Here is an 18924-nt window from a genome sequence, read left to right as displayed (position 1 = left end):
CTTCCAAAGGGCACAGTGGTGGGAAACATTTCATTAGCGGAAGTACCGACCTCTAGAGTGGTAACAAATAAGAGTAAGCCTCTGGGATTCACTGTTGTTTTTGCCTCTTCTAGAAGCTATACCATATACTTTAAAAAGTGTGGTCTCAAAAACCCATAGAAATCCATAATGAAATTCTGCACCTCTTGAAGGACAAAAACATCAACAATGTTTAAACTGATCCAAAAGGATAAAAAAGTCTCTTCAACTGGGGTTACTGCAGAATGTCTTTGAGACTGTTGTCTAGAGTCCTTCAATTACTTTTTCCCTCAATTCCTTTGATATCAGTTTGTGCACACAGACTAGCTCATTTTATTCTGAGGTGTCTAAAAACGTTACATTGACATAGCTGATTTAGCAGTAGGAAACCTAAAAATTTGTTAATCTTGTCACATTAATGCAACTTTTCTAACAAGCTGCATACTTCATTCACTTTTGACTTTAGATAGTGATAGTTAGACTGATCATTGGTGTGCCTCATTCTGACAATGTTATTTTAAAAGAAATTAATTATACAAATTTCATGGACAGACTCTTAAAGCTGTAAGAGGCATCTGAAATCTTCTAACCCAAACCCCTCATTTTCTTAAAAATCCAGTAAACATTACAAAAATTATACAGATTAGACATGAAAATAGGTACTAAGCAATATGAATAATGGAAGTCAGTTTGAAGATATCTCACACACACTCTTTGTCTAGGCTTTTGGGAGGAATAAGCTACTTCACATTCACAAAATTTGGGCTGATCCCTTCAGAAACATCAGAATTATCTTCTGTGTTCAACCATTTTATATAATTTTTCTAAAATGTATTTCATACCTTTTAGTCTTAACCTGAATGTAACCATCATTACTTTTGTTGCTGACTTGGCATCAATACAAATAGCAAGTACATGGCACTACAAAACAGTCAGACCTCAGGCCAGCCTCCGTGCCTTTTGAGTATGTGTTTGCCATTACCTGTTACTCATACCATCGGCTGCCTACCTCTGAGACCAGCCCTCTTTCCATGCCCCAGCCCTCTAGCTAATTGGGTGCTTTGAATCAGCTGGGAACTGGCACTTAGATAAGGCAAGAGCCCAGTCAGCTTGGGGAACCTAGCTTTAAAACAATTAGCCTCAGTATGCTGTTCTAAGGGAGGGCCTGAGGACTCTGAATTCTACTTTGGCTGCTTAGACACGGTTTTTCTCGAATTGCCATTCTCTCGTGATCCCTGCTACTCTAGGAGCATAGCCTGGGAGCTTGTTGGGAATGCAGAGTCTGAGGCTCTTCCTTAGACCCACGAATCAGAACTGTGTTTTGGTAAGACTTCCAGGGGATCTGTGTACACCATGAAAGTTGTGCAGAATCCCTGGAGGGCTTCTGAAAACGAGTGCTGCCCGCCACACAGTGTTACAGGTCTGGGGCAGGGCCTGAAAACCTGCATCTCTCAGTACCCGGGAGGCTGAAGCTACTGGCCTCAGGACTGCACCGGGAATCACTTGCTGGGGTTCCTGGTCCTTTCAGAAGCACCTGGGGGACTTTTAAGCAGCACACACACCCAGGCCTCTGCCCAGGCCCAAAGAAGGGTCTCCAGGGCTGGGGCTCAAGCAAGCGCATCTTTGCTAGGAGACGGTCCTCTCCACGTGCCTGAAGCAGCCAAGGCCAGACCTCCAGCTCAACACGAAGGCGAGAGACCAGGCCATGCTTTACCATCCTCCCTTCCCCATGATCCCATCCAAGCAGGTGCTTGGGGAGGGCTCTGTCTTTTGCTTACTCTCTCCTTCCCCTCAGTCCCTCTCACCACATCTTTGCCTCTATTTCTGTTTCCCTCCTTTCTCTCTCCAGCATGCTGGCCTCGCTCTCTGACTCTGATTCCAGGTCCATTTCTCTGGCACCACGTCCTGTGATGAGGATCAGATCCTAAGCTCGGGTTCTCATGTTGGAGATGAGGGAAGAAACAGCACATGCCTTCTGGCCGAGCAGCCTGGGGAAGGGGGACCCCTGCATGGGTAACGAGTGACAGGACACTCGGCAGCCTCCCATCTGCCCCTGGCCCTGGGACACTCCCTCCCCTCCACACCAAGGGGTGGCAGGGGCTGTGGCCTGGGGCTGGCTATGGAGGGTCCTGGATTCCCTGGTCTCCACCCCTTTGTTCAGTCACATCCGCATTTCCAACACCTGGGAATCTTCCAGCACCTGCTTGGCCAGGTTCCACATGTGCTCACCCTGACAGGGGGCAGGTGAAAGAGTAGGACGGAGGGCAGGGGCAGCTGCTGGACAGCATGACCGACAAAAAACCATATGCACAACAAAAGCACCTTTTGGTATAAAGTTGGTTGTTTCCAATTTTATGCTTATATTTCTAAGTCATTAGAATCAAACTGAGTTAAATAACAAAAGGGGTCATATTTAATACGCACACAATCTTCACTTTGAATGAACATGAAATTAAAGTTTGTCTTCAACTTTACGTTTATGTTTGGATCAGGGTATAAAGGTCAGAAATGGACTTGAAACCTCTCACCTGTCTCGTCATTTGCCAGACACAGTCAATAAACTGAAGGAATATAGGGGATCGGTCAGCATCTGCATGGTTGTCATTGCCATGGCCCACTCGCTGAAGAGAATCAAGAGGTTAAACAATTTAATGTATGCCATGGTCCTCTCAGAAGTCACTTTAACTTGCCTAGTGGCAAGAAGCATGTCTCTTTTATATGTCCCAAGGCCCAACAGAATTCCTGGTACATAAAAGGCTCTCAGAAATGTTCATTGCACTGAATTGACTTCCATTACTTTTAGGAAACAAAATTTCAGTTTACATGTTGATTGTTTTATAATTTTGCTTTAATATAGTTGAGATCAACAAGTTATAAGCAAATGGCCGGTCAACTTTGCACTCCAAGTGATGGGGTCAACCCCAGCCACCACATCGAGTGCTCCATGTCAGCCTGGGATGGCAATTAGCAGCTCACAGAGCACATTATGATGGTCATTTTCTCCACAAGTGTAGTTTTCCTCCCCCATTTTTCACAAATATCAGAAAGTCTGAGAATCAAAATAACGATTAACAATCTACAATTTTAAGCCAATTCCACATGACTCAGACAACCTCAAAATCTCACTCTTGAAATGCGAATGGGGAGGCCTTGCAGCAGGCCAGGTAGTATCTCTGAATTTTTATTCTTCCATTTTTAAAATATAATTGACATCTAGCATTGTATGTCATACTTTTAGATATATTTGAAGATGTTAATAGATTCATATTAAAAGGTAAAAGATAATTTCAAATACATAAACAGGACTGACAAAAACACTGGAAATGTCAACTTAAAAGACCACCCAGGAATGAGCATTCTAACAGAAACTTCAGGTAATTTGGTGACTAAGCAAAAGGATGAGAAAGTTATGAAGATACAAGGCAATCACCACACAGGAAGAGTGACAAATACTGGGCGTATGAAACCACCACCAGCAAAGACAGAAAAAGAAATGACCAAATCAACAATGAACATCTCAGAGGAAGTGCGTTGCCTTCTTTTTTTAAAAAGACATTTTAATTGTAAGTGAAATATGCACATGAAATTTACTATCGTAACCATTTGAAGTGTATAGTTTAGTGGCATTAAGTACATTCACACTGTTGTACAGCCATCACCAGCATCTGTCTCCAGGAGTTCCAAAACAAAAACTAGCTGGCTGACTCCCAGCTACTGGGAGTAGGCTCACCTCAACAATGGTATAAGAAGGAAGTCGTCTTTTAGCGAGTTGTCTGGACTAATACATGAAGGACATTACAGAATTGAAGTGTTGGTATTTAAGCATTTTTATTCTCTTTCTAATAGCCATATGATCTTTTAGAGTAAGAACCAGAAGTCAGTTTTGTTTACTGGATTTTTCTTAACAGCTAGTATAATTCACAATTATGGACATTTAGGAAAGTTACTACACTTGCAAATGATTGACTGACTCCCTATTCCCCTCCCCCAGTCCTTGGCTCCCCTCATCTTCCTTTGTCTCTACAGATTTGACTGCTCTAGATGCTTCATATGCACAGAATCATGCAGTTTGTCCTTTTGCACTGGCTTCTTTCCTTTAACATAATGTCCTCATAGTTCATTCACATTGTAGCTGGTGTCAGAATTTCCTTCCCTTTGAAAGCTAAATAACATTCCACTGTGTGGATAGACCACACTCTGTTTACCCCTTCATCTGTCGATGGACACTGGGTTGCTTCCACCTTTGGGCTATTAGTGAATTGTGCTGCTATGGACATGGGTGTGCAAATAAGTGTTTGAGTCTGTTTTCACTTCCTTGGGATATATACTCAGAAGCAGAATTGCTGGATCATATGGCAGCTCTATTTTTAATTTTTTGAGGCACTGCCATACTGTTTTCCAGAGTAGCTGCACGCCTTGCCTTATTTCTGTACTTCTCTATAATTTGTGGAAACTGCCCCTGTATTTAAGGCACATGGGGAAGTTTTGCACTGACAGTTCACAATTTAAGATTTGTTCTTTCCCTTAATAGACAGGCACTGAACTCTTACAGCGCATGCAAGGCATCCCTCCTCCCAGCCCTCAGGATTTCAGGCAGTTTGATGGTATCCAGTAGAGGTACCTGGGGTACCAAGACACATGGGACACAGCATCTGTGCTAAATCAATAATTCATTTGTGGTCTAGTCACAGGAGAAGACCTGTAAATAACAACAAAAAAGTGTGCCTGGAACTTCCTAGTCTGAAATGCGTATGGTGGGGCCATAGAATAAGCGAGCATCCCAGGATGGGCTATGAGAGTGAGCTAGGTGGGAAAGTCATGAGTCACAGTCCTGGTGGAAGTCTCTTTTGAGATAAAGCTTGAAAGACAAGCTTCTGACTGGCCAGGGGTAGATTCTATTAGAAGAAATGGGGAGCGGGTGGAGGGAGAGTGAGGATGCCGTAAGTAGAGGGGCATGGTTGAGACAAGGGGAAGAAATCTGGGCACAGAAACACCAGGTATGTGTGCGCACAGACAGAAGGCAGGGTGAAGACACGGCAAGAAGGCAGCCATCTACAAGCCAAGGAGAGACAGCTATCAGGACACACCAACCCTGACAGAACCTTCATCTTGGCCTTCCAGCCTCCAGAATGATGACAATAAATTCCTGTTAAGCCACCCAATCTTGTGGTACTTTGTCTGGCAAAATCTTATACACCAGTGTTCACAGCAGCATTATTCACCAAAAGGTAGCAACAACCCAAATGTCCATCAACAGGTAAATAAACAAAATGCAGTATATCCACACAATGGAATTCATCCATGAAAAGGAATTAAAATTTGATAGATGCTATAACATGGATAAACCTTGAAAACACTGTGCTTTATGAAAATAAGCCAGTCGTAGAGAGACAAATAATGTATGACTCCACTTATGTCAGGAATCTAGAGTAGGCAAATTCAGGGAGATGGAAAGCAGATTAGTGGGTGTGAAAGGCAGAGAGAGGGAAATGTGTGTAGGGTTTCCTTTTGGGCATGATGGAAATGTTACGGAACTACAGAGAGATGGTGGTTGCACAACACTGTGAAAGCACTAAACGCCACTGAACTACATATTTTAAGATGGTTGATTCTATGTTATATGAATTTTACCTCAATTAAAAAAAGAAAAAAAAAGGGCATACCGACATGGAAAACAAAGACTGCCCTACCAGAGACATATTAATACAATGCTGATGTCTATAGTATTCTCTTATGGCAATTCAGTTCTCAGAGCACAAAGCCCTCATGTATGTGTATGTGTATCTGTGTGTATGTATGAGATGTGTGATATGCATGTGCATATGATGGAGCAACAAACGGTGAAACGTGCACCTCACCGTCTCAACTCACCAGTGCAAACCTATGTCCAAAGCTTATCCACTCCTTTTCTATGAGAGCCTCGAATCCTTTAATGGTGCGGTAATAACTGTCCAACATCAGCATGGCCAGAGACGTCAGCTGGGCTGTTCGATCCCAGCCATCACTGCAGTGCACCACGACTGAGGTCTTCCCGGATTCTACTTTATCAGCAATTCTTACTGCCCCAGCAAGAAGCATCTTCAAAAAAGAAGGCACATTAAATCAGGCAACATTTAATTTCTATTACAGCAAAAAGTTCCCTGGTGGCTCAGTGGTAAAGAATCCGCCTGCCAATGCAGGAGACCTGGGTTTGATCTCTGGGTTGGGAAGATCCCCTGGAGAGGGCATGGCAACCCACTCCGGTATTCTTGCCTGGAGAATCCCATGGACAGAGGAGCCTGGTGGGGTATAGTCCATGGGGTTGCAAAGAGTTGGACAAGACTTAGTGACTAAACAACAACAATAAGAACAACACAGCAAAAATAATTCCGTGGAGAACACTGGAAGTTCAAGTCAATAAACAAACAATGGAATCAATTTAAGAATCAGTAGGAAACATTAGTATCCTGGTGGAGGTGCGGGGCAGGAACTTACACTAAGGAAAAACTACAATAGTAAATAGGGTCCTTTACCAAAGGGCCACAAAGTACTTTAAAAACCTGATGTGAGGAAAGTATCATCCCTTTCTATTATGTCACAGGAGTACCTCAACAAAGACCACAGTTTGGTTGCTGTCTATGCAAACTATGAAAGCCCAAGCATACAGCAAAGATGCACTCATTTGCAATGCTGGGAAGCCACCTGGAGAGAGACACAGATAGCTTTACAGCCATCCACAGAGAAGTCTTAAGCAGATGGTGGGGCAGGACGGGCCCTCTCCGTACCCGAATGTACTCTAGCCAGTGGGTCCCGTCTACGTTGGACAGCCAGCGTGCCTCATCGATGGCCGGGTATGCAATCTCCTTCAGTTTTCGCAGCGACTCTCTCATGACGTGAATGTTGTGAATCTCCAGGAACATGAGTTCAGCATTTGGGTAGGCACTTTCACTTTCATAGCCCCCACCCTTTGCCTGTGAAAACAAAAGACAGATGTCACTTCATCTCAGTGAATTTTTACTGTTCTTCCTAGTGCTGCCAGAGAGAGGCCACTCAGAAAGCCTCAGACTCATCTGTGTATCATAATAAGCCTCCTACATCCTTGTATGAGTTTCCCATGGTTGCTGAAAGTACCACCAGCTGAGTGGCTTCAAGTGACAGGAATGTCTTCTCTCTCGGTTCTGAAGGCTGCAACTCCAAAATCAAGGTACTGGCAGGCCTGTGCTCCCTCAGAACCTTCTTGGAGAGGATCCTTCTTTGCCTTCTTCAGCTTCTGGTGGCCCAGGATGTTCCTGGTTTATAGATACACTAACCTCTGGCCCATCTTCACATGGTCTTCTCCTTGGGTCAGTGTCTCTTCTTATAAGGATTAGTACCCACCCTCATTCAATATGGGGGCTTCCCTGGTGGCTCAGACGGTAAAGAATCTGCCTGCAATGCAGGAGACCCGGTTTTGATGACCTCCTATTTTCACTTGATTACCCAATTACTTACTTTGCCAAGACCCTATTTCAAAGCTGGGCTGCAGCCACAGGTGCCAGGAGTTGGGACTTTAACACATAGTTTTTAAATGGAAACATAATTCGACCCACAACAATCTTCTACCACCTGTCAGCAGTTTTAAAATGATTAACAATTGGCTCTTATACAAGGTGAACTGGGTTTTAAAACCTTCTGCCATCTATCTAAATAAAAAGGTTGTACTACTGCAAAACTTCTGTACAAAATAATTTGTAAATCTCAGTGAGATTTATTTAAGTAATTCAAGTAAAATAAAATGCAAATATAACAAAAAAGACAATATGGCTCACTCTTTGGTAATCTGATAACAAAATCTCGTCCATAACTAGCTTATACTTTGTAGAGGTCAACATCCAAAACACATCTGTTATAAGAATAAGTGAAAGTAAAACTGTTAGTCACTCAGTTGCGTCCAACTCTTTGTGACCCGATGGACTGTGACCCACCAGGCTCCCTCTGTCCATGAATTCTCCAGGCATGAATACTGGAGGGGGTTGCCATGCCCTTCTCCAGGGCATAGAGAAACTGAAACCCTAATACATTGCTGGTAAAAGTTAAAATTATGCAGTCTCTGTGGAAAAAGATTTGCCAGTTCCTCAAAAAGTTAAACATAGAACTACCATATGACCCAGAAATTCCAGCTCCCACAGAACTAAAAACAGGTATTCACATGAAAACTTGTACGCAACAAATCATAGCAGCAATATCCACAATAGCTAACAGCTGAAAGCAACCCAAATGTCCACCAATGAATGAGTGGAGAAAAAAAGTGTGCTGTATGATTACAATGGATTATTTCTCAGCTACACAAAGGAATGGAGTACTGATTTGTGCTACAACAGAGAAACCATAAAAACATCATGCCAAGTGAAAGCAGCTAGGCACCTAAGACCAGACAGGGTATGATTCCATTTATATGAAGTGTCCAGAAGAAGGCAATCCACGGGGAAAGTATTAGCAGTTGACATGGGTTGGGGAGAGGGGAGGATGGGGAGCGACTGCCAGTGGGCACAGGGTTTCCAGCTAAGGCTGTGATAGCATTCTGGAATGAGACAGTGGTGATTGCTACATAACACTGTCAAAAGACTGGAAGGCACTGAATTGTAAAATTTGGGATGGTTTCTAGAGGAGGAACACAGCGTTGGGCTTTGGGTGATGGAGCTGTGTTAGGGAGCAGGATGCATAGCTCTGCAGCATGAATGAGGGGGCTGGGTGGTGGCTCTGGGTGTGGGTCCAGGGCTCAGGGCCAGTGTGTGTGGCCAAGAGAGCAGTCAAGGTCAGAGGAAGGCCAACATTCAGGGAATGCAGAGCAAACAAGACTGAGGAGAGCAGCTGGAGACTGGAGGATAAAGAGAAAAGGGAAGAGAGTCTTTCAAAAACGAGAGGGTACTCAACTGCGTCAAAAGCTCGTGAGATTGACAAGAAGGCACTTGGTGGCCTTACCGTAAACAGTCTGGGAACAGGAATAGTGGAGCCAGCTCCAAGCAGAAGGGGACAGGGACTGGGGAGGGCTTATCTGCACAGATGGACAGATTTCCTGGGAGCCAGTTGGCATAGGAGCAGGCCGGGCAGAGCTGGCAGCAGTCAGGGGAGGACACAGGGGTCCACGGGGAGGTGACCCTCATTTCCAGGCCATGGGGTGCAGTGGTATGTGGGTTCCAGCTGGGGGGGTGCAGTGGGATGTGGGCAGGTGGGGGCAGTTCCTGTCCGAGGGCTGGTGTGTTCTGTGCAGAAGCAAACAGCCAGCGGTCAGGGATGAAAGGCGTGGGGCCAGGCTGACCTGACTCCTGGGGAGGAGGTGGGGAGCCCAGCCCCGAGCCTGGGGTTCTGCTCAGCAGTCCTGGCATGGCCCTGGGGCAGGCGGGCAGCAAGGAGCAGGGGAGCATGCCTCAGCTTGAGGGTGCAGAATAGGGGCTGTAAACATGACTGGTGGGGAAACAACAGCACGGAATGACGGAAGACTCTCTGAACACCCACTGCGGACAATGCAGCCTAGACTCTAGTCCTGCCTGTGGGGCACGGTGACGTTGTTCATAACAATACCCTTTGCACCCACTGAAGATGCTGCTGGTTGAGGGATTCAAGGCACAGGCCTTGGTGGTAGGAGTGTGGGTTTTATCATCCCAGCCCTGCCCCTCCTCCAGTAGCTCACCTTCTCTCTGCGCCTCAGATTTCTCACCTCAAATACTGCAGAGGCTCACTATGGGAATTAAATACTAACTAAATAAACTATCTAATGAAAGCTAATCTGTGCAAGGCTCAGCACCCCTCACCCACTACTCGGCACCTTTGTATTATGACCTCCCTCAGCACCTACCATGCAGAGCCTTGAGATGGGCAATGACTCGGACCTGGTCCCACCAAGGGAGCCTGGAGGCTGGGGCAGAGGCCCCATACCCAGTAAGTGCATGAGTGCAGAGGACACCTTCTTAGGGCTGGTGTTAACCAGGAGAACTGAGTTAAAGCCAATGGGTTGCCTGAAAACTGATTACTAAAGCTCCAAATAAGACAAATAACAATCAGAAAATGGGATCATGGGAGAAATAGAGCATGAGTGCCTACTCTGTGCGAGGACAGAGAGCAGGCACCTGGAGGTCTGGAGACAGAAGAGGGTAAGGAGAGTGAGAAGGGACCTGTAGGTAAAGAGCAAATTAGCCAAGATGGTGGTGGTCAGGCAGCCTCACCCCACAGCCTCTTGCTCTCACCCCACATTTTGTAAATACATGGTTATGTAACAGCTGAGATAACTTATACCACTGTGCATGTGTGTCATTATGTACCCGTTTGGCCATGGGCCACTCTTGCTCTGTAAATATATATAAGCTCCACCTGAAAAGCCCTTGTAGGTATGTTATGGCTGCGTCTGCTAGGTCAACCATGAGAGAATACAGCATGTCTGGTGCTACGGCCACCACACCCGCCATTAGAGAATAAATATGTCTGCAGTTCCTACAGGTCCTTTTGTTTTCTTCCAGCTCCCCTACTCACCCTTGCCTACCCTGGGTTCAGCAAACAATATGAACAGTGAGACAACTGGCAGGCTGATACAGCGAGACAGGGCCCCATGTATACCCCAGCAGGAATTGGTGGGGAGAGGCTCAAACTTCTGGAAGACGTGATCCTGCTGGCCAGCCCTACCTCTATGGGGGCAAAGCAGGGTTCTAGAGAGAAGCCAGCTATGTTGGGACACTGGTCCCCACTGGCATCCAAGTCCCCAAGAGTGAGCTCACAGCAGTGGCGCCGGGGCCTCAACCCTCAGGGAAAAACAAGAGTCATGGCCCTTGGGAAGGAGGTGGCTGAAGAATGGCTCAGGTTTCATGATTACAGGCCAGCTGCTCAGTGCCTAATGAAGGCTCTTCAACCACCAGATGCAGACCCTAGGCAGTGGGGAGGATTCTCACGTGAGAATATAAAGTTTCACAGAGGGCGGCCAGCTCCCAAAGAGACTGGCAGGACAGGATTTCCACATACTCAGACACCAAAGGCCACACAGCTCCCCACTGCTGCAGACGGAGTGTTTGTCCCTCCCAAAATCTCCATGTCAAACTGAATGCCCAGTGGGACTGCATTAGAAGATGAGGAAAGTGAAGCCCTGACGATCAGGACAGCGCCCTTCTAGGAAGAGACAGGACAGAGTTCACCGCTTTCTGCTCTGGCGGTGTGAGGACACAGCAAGAACATGGCTCTCTACAAGCCAGGACATGGGCTCTCAGCACACACTAACTCTGCTGGCACCCTGATTTTAGACTTCCAGCTTCCAGAGCTTTGAGAAATAAGTGGTACTGTTTATAGCTACCCAGCCTATGATATTTAGTTATAACTGCCCAAGCTGACTAAGACACCCCTTCCTCTAATCTCCCCTGACACTCATCTGTTGGCATCTGGGACCTCTCCCTTCCCTTCACTGGGTTCCTCTACTACCTGCCCTAGGCAGCATTTCAGGGGCTCTTGTGCCAGGCTCCTGCACCCGTGACCTACACTCCTTCAGTAACTTCATCCCCTCCCATCCAAGGCTGCAATCTCCACCTGACATGCTACCAGGCCCCGGTCTCAACCTCCAATCTGACCTTCTTCTGAGTTCCAGAGCTGTATCCTCCCCACACAGGCTCCTCAACTTGTAACAGCTTAAAAAGAAATTCCTTCCCTTCCCTTTCACTTTCCCAAGAAGAAAGCTAACTTAAAGCTGACCTCCGTAATGAAGTTAGGACTTCTGAATCAACACCCAGTGCCACTCGCCATCAGGGCCCCCATGGGCAGACGAGCCTGCCCACCCACCGACAGCTTTTTGTTCCAGTTGGGGAGTGGCTATTGTGTGGCGGTCCAGTTCTGGGGATCCAGGTGTGCTCAGTACCCTCCAGTCCCTGCTGTTGAGGCAAGACACACACTGAGGGAGGAATTGGCAGTGTGCTAAGGACTACAGAAAGGAAAGAGCAGAGCACCCTGGCATGGGAGACTGACCTGGGGAAGTGGTGTTCCCACTGTGACTGGAAGGATGGGGCAGTGGTTAGGTGCACGTGGAGACTGGGAGATGGCACTGGGATATGCTGAAGGAGCTGAAAGGTGCTGCCACAGCTGCGATGTGGGCCTCAAAGGTGTGGCAAGGCTGGAAGGAAAGGCCCTTCAGCTTGGGAGGCTTCAGAGGCCCTGTGCAGAAATTGGTTGTCATTGCCTCAAGGCACTAGGGGTGCCCAGAGCTGGACCTTTAGAAAATCCCTCTGGCCATGATATGGAGAAAGGGTGAAAGGGAGCCTCTACAGAGTACCAGCAAACTGAATCCAGCAGCATAGTAAGAAAATTATTCATCATGACCAAGTAGGAGCTATCCTAGAAATGTGAGGGCTTGTATGAGTAACAGTACTAGGTGGCAGTAACAAAGCACCACAAAGCAGGTGCCCTAGAATGACACATTTATCCCCTCACAGCTCTGGAGGCTGGAAGTCCAAGATTGAGTTATTGGCAGGGTTAGTTCCTTCCAGAGGCTCTGGCTTCCAGGGTCTGTGGCAACTCTGGGGGCCACTTGACATGTAGCTGCATGGCTCCAATCTCTGCCTTCATTGTCATGTGGCCATCTCCCCTGGGTCACTGTCGCTACACGACCTTCTTATAAGGACACGCATCATTGGATTTTGCTGCCGCTAAGTCGCTTCAGTCGTGTCCGACTCCATGCGACCCCATAGATGGCAGGCCACCAGGCTCCCCCGTCCCTGGGATTCTCCAGGCAAGAACACTGGAGAACATCATTGGATTTTAGGCTTACCCTAATCCAGTCTGACCCCATATTAACTAATTATATCTGCAAAGACACAATTTCAAAATAAGGTCCCATTCTGAGGTCCCAGAGGATCATGAATTTGGGGGACATGCTATCCATACCACTACATCAGTCTACATACAAAAATCAGCCAATGTGTCGATAATACACCACATGACACACAATGAAGGGGGAAAGTACATGATCAGACCTATTGATACAGAAAAGGCTTCTGAAAATCCAATATCCTTTCATGGTTTTTCATGATAAAATCATTCAACAAAAACCTAAGAACTGAGGGGAATTTCCTTAACCTGAACAGGGCATGTATGAAAAACCACAGCTAATATACCCAGTGTGAAAGACTGAAAGCTTTCCCTTTAAGATTAGGAACATGATAAGGATTCCTGCTTTCACCGCTTCTATTTAACAAGGTCCTAGAGAGTAAGTACCCTTCTGGCTGCTAGATGGGATTCTGCCAGATTCATGAATCACCTAATAAAGCCAACTGGATATTCCAAAAAATAAAACTAAAAAGCAAAACATGGTACTTGAGGTTCTTGCCAGGCAATTAGGCAAGAAGAAGAAATAAAACACATCGAGATTGGAAAGTAAGAAGAAAAACTATCTCTACTTGCAGACATGATATATATAGACAAGCTAATGGGGCCTTGGACAGATAAATATCCTTGTCTGGTTCCTAGACACATACACCACTAGAGTTGAAATCATTCTAGACATGCAATTTGGTGTCCGGCTCCTATCCCTTGTGTGGGATAAAACATAATGGACTGCCCTAGCTCTGTTGGATGTTTAGAGATTGCCTCCATGAATATAGCTTTTATCATGTTTTTCACAGTTTCCTGGGGACAGTACTACAGTGGTGACAGGAAGTACACAGAAAGACCGACATGGGTCACTGGATTCACCAGCTGTGGGGAGCCAGGGGACCTGACTGATTAAGCATGACTTTTTATAGTAGGCTGAAAAATGCCTCCCCCCACCCCACAAAGATATACACACCAAATCCCTGGCAACTGTAAATGTGCCCCCTTTTTTATAGGTATGATTGAGGTTTTTGAGGTGAAGAGAGAATCCTGGGTTATCTTGGGTGGGCCCTAACTGCCATTCCAAGCATCCTTGGAAGAGAGAAGAGGAGAAGACATAGAGACACAGGGAGGGGGAGGCTCTGTGAAGACAGGGGCAGGCACTGTAGTGCTATGGCCGCATGCACAGAGGAGCTGCCAGAAGCCCGAAGAGGCAAGGAACGGATCTCCCCAGAAAGCCTCAGGAGGGCACCGCAGCCAGATCCCAGAAGGGTATGAGGATAAAGGTGCGCTGTTTTAAGCCACTGAGTTTGTGGTCCTTGAGGGAACTCAGGTGCTGTCCATCTTCCTCCTTGTCCTGGTCCTCTCCCAGCTTCCCCGCCTCAGTAGCTGATACCACTGTTCATTCCTCTCACCCCATTTCCATCCTGATGCAGCCCTCTACATGAGACACCGTCACCCCCACCCACCCCACCCCGCCCCACCCCCATTACAGAAGAGGCTTCTGGAGCAGTTAGGTAACTTGCTCAGGGTTCTACCAAGCACCGAGGGGCAGAGCCAGGAGGAAACTCCAGGTGTAACTGAATGCAAAGCCAAGGGTTGTCACTACCCTGCCTCTTAGGCTGGTCTGGATATGCTTAGGTTTTGTTGCCTGGGAAGACAACCAAAAGGGGATACCAACCAGATGATGGGATGGAAATCCCATTTGGACCTCAGTAGGGAGCAGGGCGGGAGAGAAACTTGGAGGGCAAACTCAACACAGAGGCAGTGTTGAGAGAGTCAGGGCAATGGAGGAGATGGCCCAGGGAGATTGGGCAAAGGAGAAAAGAGGACCCAGACTGGGTTCGAGGCATGCTGCCATCTGCCAGTTAGGAAGAAGGAGAGGAAGCAGGGAAGGAAGCTGAGCTGGCCAGGCTGCAGAGAGAGAGGTCCTGGGGCAAGAGATGTCATGAGAGCCAAGATCATGGAGCCATCTACTCTGGGTCAGTAGTGAAAACGACCTGAAAGTTCAGTAGTGAAGTTAACCTGAATGAGTTCTCAGGGACAGGCACCCACACAACCTTCACATGCAGTCTAGGGAGGAGGTATGCTGTTACTCCCAGTTCAGAGAGGTGACTGCAGTCTAAAGAGATGCAGTGACTGCTCACAGTCATGTACAAACAACCATGTGACCACTATGCTCCCTCAATGTGAGCTGGACATCCACTTCCCCAAGGCCCATGGTGGGGGCTGCTTGGCAGTTTGTGTGTATGGCCCACAGCAGTACATGTGTTAAGGGGACACCTGATGGCTTGTTTGCTCTTTGAAGTCTTGGGAAGGGCTCCTCCCGACAGTGAGATGGGGAGGCAGGAGGTTGGCTTTTTGGAGGACATGGGCAAAAATGGAATAATCACTGAAGAAAGCAGGGCCACAAGCTGCCAAGAGAAACAAATACCTCCAAGCACTGCTGAGTGGGGCACAGCAGGGGAGCCCTCAGGCACTCCCCTTCTTGCCCTTTTCATAAATGACATGCTCAGGCATATGTCAGATGTGTCTTGCCGCAGATCATCCAAAACCACCTCAGACGCCACCTCCTCTGTGAAGTCTGGCCCAGTAGCACAAGCTCCACCAGAACAGTGAACTCTGCCTACAAGGAGCACCTTGCCTCATCTACCCTGGAGTATCCCCAGCACCTGCTCCCTAGTACATGCTCATTACATGTTTGTTACCCGAGTATCATTTTACAGGTAGGCATGAGTTAATGCTGGGAAATATTGAGGGCAAGAGGAGAAGGGAACAAAAGAGGATGAGATGGTTGGATGGCATCACTGTCTCAGTGGACATGAGTTTGAGTAAGCTCCGGGAGATGGTGAAGCACAGGGAAGTCTGGCATGCTGCAGTCCATGGGGTCACAAAGAATCAGACACGACTGAGTAGCTGAATGACAACAACATGAGATGGTAAGGGCTGTCTGCACCATCCCAATACCTGAAATTCTTCATGGAAGGGCCAGGACTCTGACTGCCACAGACCTGCCAGCAGGACTGCACTGTCAGCCAGTCATCTGTGGGAAATAGAAAGGACTCCACTCAGAGCCTTTCCATTGGAAAGAGGGCATCAGAGGCTGGGCCGCACAGCCCCACACTGTCAGCTGGTGGGCTAGGACGGAGCTGGGTGCCTTGTTTCACACAGCTGACTCCATTCGTACAGAGCTTCAGGCCAGATATGAATTGGTCAAGTAATCAAAGGTTAAAGGGACTTCCATGGGCCTCACAATCCTTTCACTAAAACGCTTACTAGATTCTCTAGGTGATCATTCTCTTTCTGGGTCTTTACTTTCTGGGTCAGCAGACAGGATTGTGGAGGGGCAATGAGAAGACCAGGTTTACGAGGGCTGGAGATCTAGGAGGCCCACTGTGGGCTGCTCCGCAGGAGTCCACCTTCACGGGGCTATCTGAACAGCATGAAGCTTTAGAAACAGCTCACAGGAAGAGCTTCTGCAGTACCTTGTTTGTGTCGGCGACGCTGTTTTGCCGGGCATCAAAGATGATGAGTTTGTGAGCCTGTGCATTAGCATCCATTATTGTTTGCAGGTACTTCTCATCTTCCTTGCAGCGCTTATCATTGGGACCCACAAGCGGCTGGCTGCAACGGGTAATTGTTGCCTGACTTTCTGGATGAATCCATGACAACACCTAGTGTTTGAAAGCAACAAGTATTAGTATGGAAACCAAGATGTGCTCTAATGTACCTGTGTGTATGCTCAGTTTCTCAGTCATGTCTGACTCTTTGCGACCCCATGAACTGTAGCCCTCCAGGCTCCTCTGTCCATGGAGTTCTCCAGGCAAGAATATTAGAGTGAGTTGCCATTTTCTTCTCTAGGGGATCTTCCCAACCCAGGGATCGAACCCAGGTCTCCTGCGTCTCCTGCATTGGCAGGCACATTCTTTAGCACTGAGCCACCAAGTTCTTAAGCACACCTGCTTTTAGTATTTTTGTCAAAAGGGACGGTTCAGCCTGAAACAGTGTGAAAGTAGCCATGAGACTCAATGTTTGGGTTAGGCAGAAAGGAGTCTGACTAAGTGAGCTCTAAAAAATTTCCTTTGCGTTTAAAATTCTAGGATTCTAAGAAAAACAGAAACTAAGTCAAACCGTGACTAACACCAAGCCCATTTCTATTTGATCGACTGATTTTGTCTCCTCATTTAAAAACACCTTTGAATCTCAGCTGTGACTCAGATGGTAAACAATCTGCCTGCAATGCAAGAGACCCGGCTTTGATCCCTGAGTTGGGAAGATCCCCTGGAGAAGGGCATGGCAACCCACTCCAGTATTCTTGCCTGGAGAATCCAATGGACAGAGGAGCCCGGTGGGCTATAGTCCATGGGGTCACAAAGAGTCAGACACGTTTGGGCAATTAACACTTGGATCTCAACTATGGTGTACGTGGCCAGATGAGGACAAAGTAAACAGTCTCTTGTAAAATCTAAAGCTATGTCCCCAAACCTACCATTTTCCTCCAGTGACCAAGACACTTGGGGTCAACCACATGGCACATGCAGGGCTCAAGACATGCACTCCCTCCCTAACTGTGGTTCCCTCCCTAATATGTATCCCCAGTGTACACATATATCCAAACTCACCAAACTGGATCCACTAAACATGTGCAGGGTTTTTTGTATACCAACAAATCTTTTAAAATACTTCACCCCCTGTTGGCTACTATTTCTTTCTGCAATGGTGGCCCTCCCAGTACAGGTACAGCCTTCCCCTCAGTATCTAAGAAAGAATGTATTTTCTCCAGGATGACTCAGTGACACCAGTGACACAAACTGTCAGCACATTAGCAAGCTTAGCCCTCTGCTATCCATATACCATGTTTTAAAAGCATGACTGAAGTTACCCTGGTACTTAGTAACATGAACTCATGGCAGGTGGGGTCACAGCAGGCAGACAAAATGCTTATATAGATAGTTCTTGAGAATCAAAGATATGTTCAGGTTTATAGACTTCTTTTTCTACTTTCCATTTTCTTCATGAGATTTTTTTCTAACTTGCTTTTCCCCATATTAGACCAATACAGTATATGTTCATATCTAAATAAGTATATGTTCATATCTAAATAACATTGTTTATTACTTACCGGGATTCTACCTTTTGCTCGAAATGCTGCTACTTTTGAAAGATCATCATCTTTTACACTAGTTGGCACAACAATGATGGCAGGGTAGGTGTCACAGAGCTCATAATTACTGTTTACTTTGGATATTTTCCAACTTTCATTTGGCAAGCCCTGCAAGGTGTCAGAGGAAAGTTGGTGGTGTGTGTGGGGACCATATTTTTACACTTTCAAAAGTACTAAGCATGAACCACATCCAATTATTTTCTAGTAAAATCCATTTGTAATTCATTTTTCATTACTGCTTAAAAGATTAAATATACATTTATTTTATATAAGCCATTGCCTACCTAATTCATTTTTTAAAAAATCTAATGAAGCATGATTTCCAAACATACTAAAACATGCAAATTATATACTTGAATTCCAGTCCTATGTATTTCTTGTCATGTTTTTTATAACAAGTGAGCATAGTGTTCTTTAAAAGTACCCACAGAAGTCCTTTAGAGGAACAGAAACTTCTTTAAAATGTCTAAAGGAATATAAAGTCACTGTACCAAAACTAAGGTGCAGACCAAAAGTAAATGTCATGAAAATAATGTCTCATTAGAATATCTTCAAACTAACAATGCACTAAAGAACTTCTAGGCAGAGAAATGCCATCGGACTGACATAGCCACGTCTTTTACTCATAATCTAATTTAAGCCATTGCTTTATCCTTACTAATCAACTTACTATCAGAATATCTAATAAAAACCATCTGGCTGGTTTCTTTGTAACCCCTCCCCCTCATCCTGGTACTCCATTTGCCCTCTGAAAAAAGGAAGAACAAACAGTGGCACAGCTGAAGGTGTGGTGCAAGGAGAATGGGCATCCAGAGCTGAAGAACTGACAGACTAGGTGAGTTACGCCCATGGACAACTTGTTGTAAAAGGTTCCTTCTCCACTACATTTCTACCCTTTTAGGAAAAAGATGCTCAACCTATTATTTTCCAATTGATAAGCAGCACAC

General features: G+C 46.2%; 1 protein-coding gene across 6 annotated transcripts in view; it reads right to left on the bottom strand.

The window, feature by feature from the left end:
- The window catches only part of MTMR1 (myotubularin related protein 1), a 61018-nt gene that overhangs the window by 10668 nt on the left and 31426 nt on the right, over positions 1–18924 (bottom strand). For all 6 annotated transcript variants that reach the window (XM_061408714.1, XM_061408711.1, XM_061408712.1 and 3 more), the window contains 5 exons: positions 17936–18085; positions 16299–16487; positions 6783–6968; positions 5890–6096; positions 2547–2639 (listed from right to left, as the gene is read on the bottom strand). In XM_061408714.1, coding sequence (XP_061264698.1) covers positions 2547–2639; positions 5890–6096; positions 6783–6968; positions 16299–16487; positions 17936–18085 — 825 coding nt within the window. The remainder of the gene's footprint in view (positions 1–2546; positions 2640–5889; positions 6097–6782; positions 6969–16298; positions 16488–17935; positions 18086–18924) is intronic.

This window comes from Bos javanicus, chromosome X (genome assembly GCF_032452875.1).
Source record: "Bos javanicus breed banteng chromosome X, ARS-OSU_banteng_1.0, whole genome shotgun sequence".
NCBI lineage: Eukaryota > Metazoa > Chordata > Mammalia > Artiodactyla > Bovidae > Bos > Bos javanicus.
The sequence above is the reverse complement of the archived record's forward strand: the minus strand, read 5'-3'. Positions and strand labels throughout refer to the sequence as shown.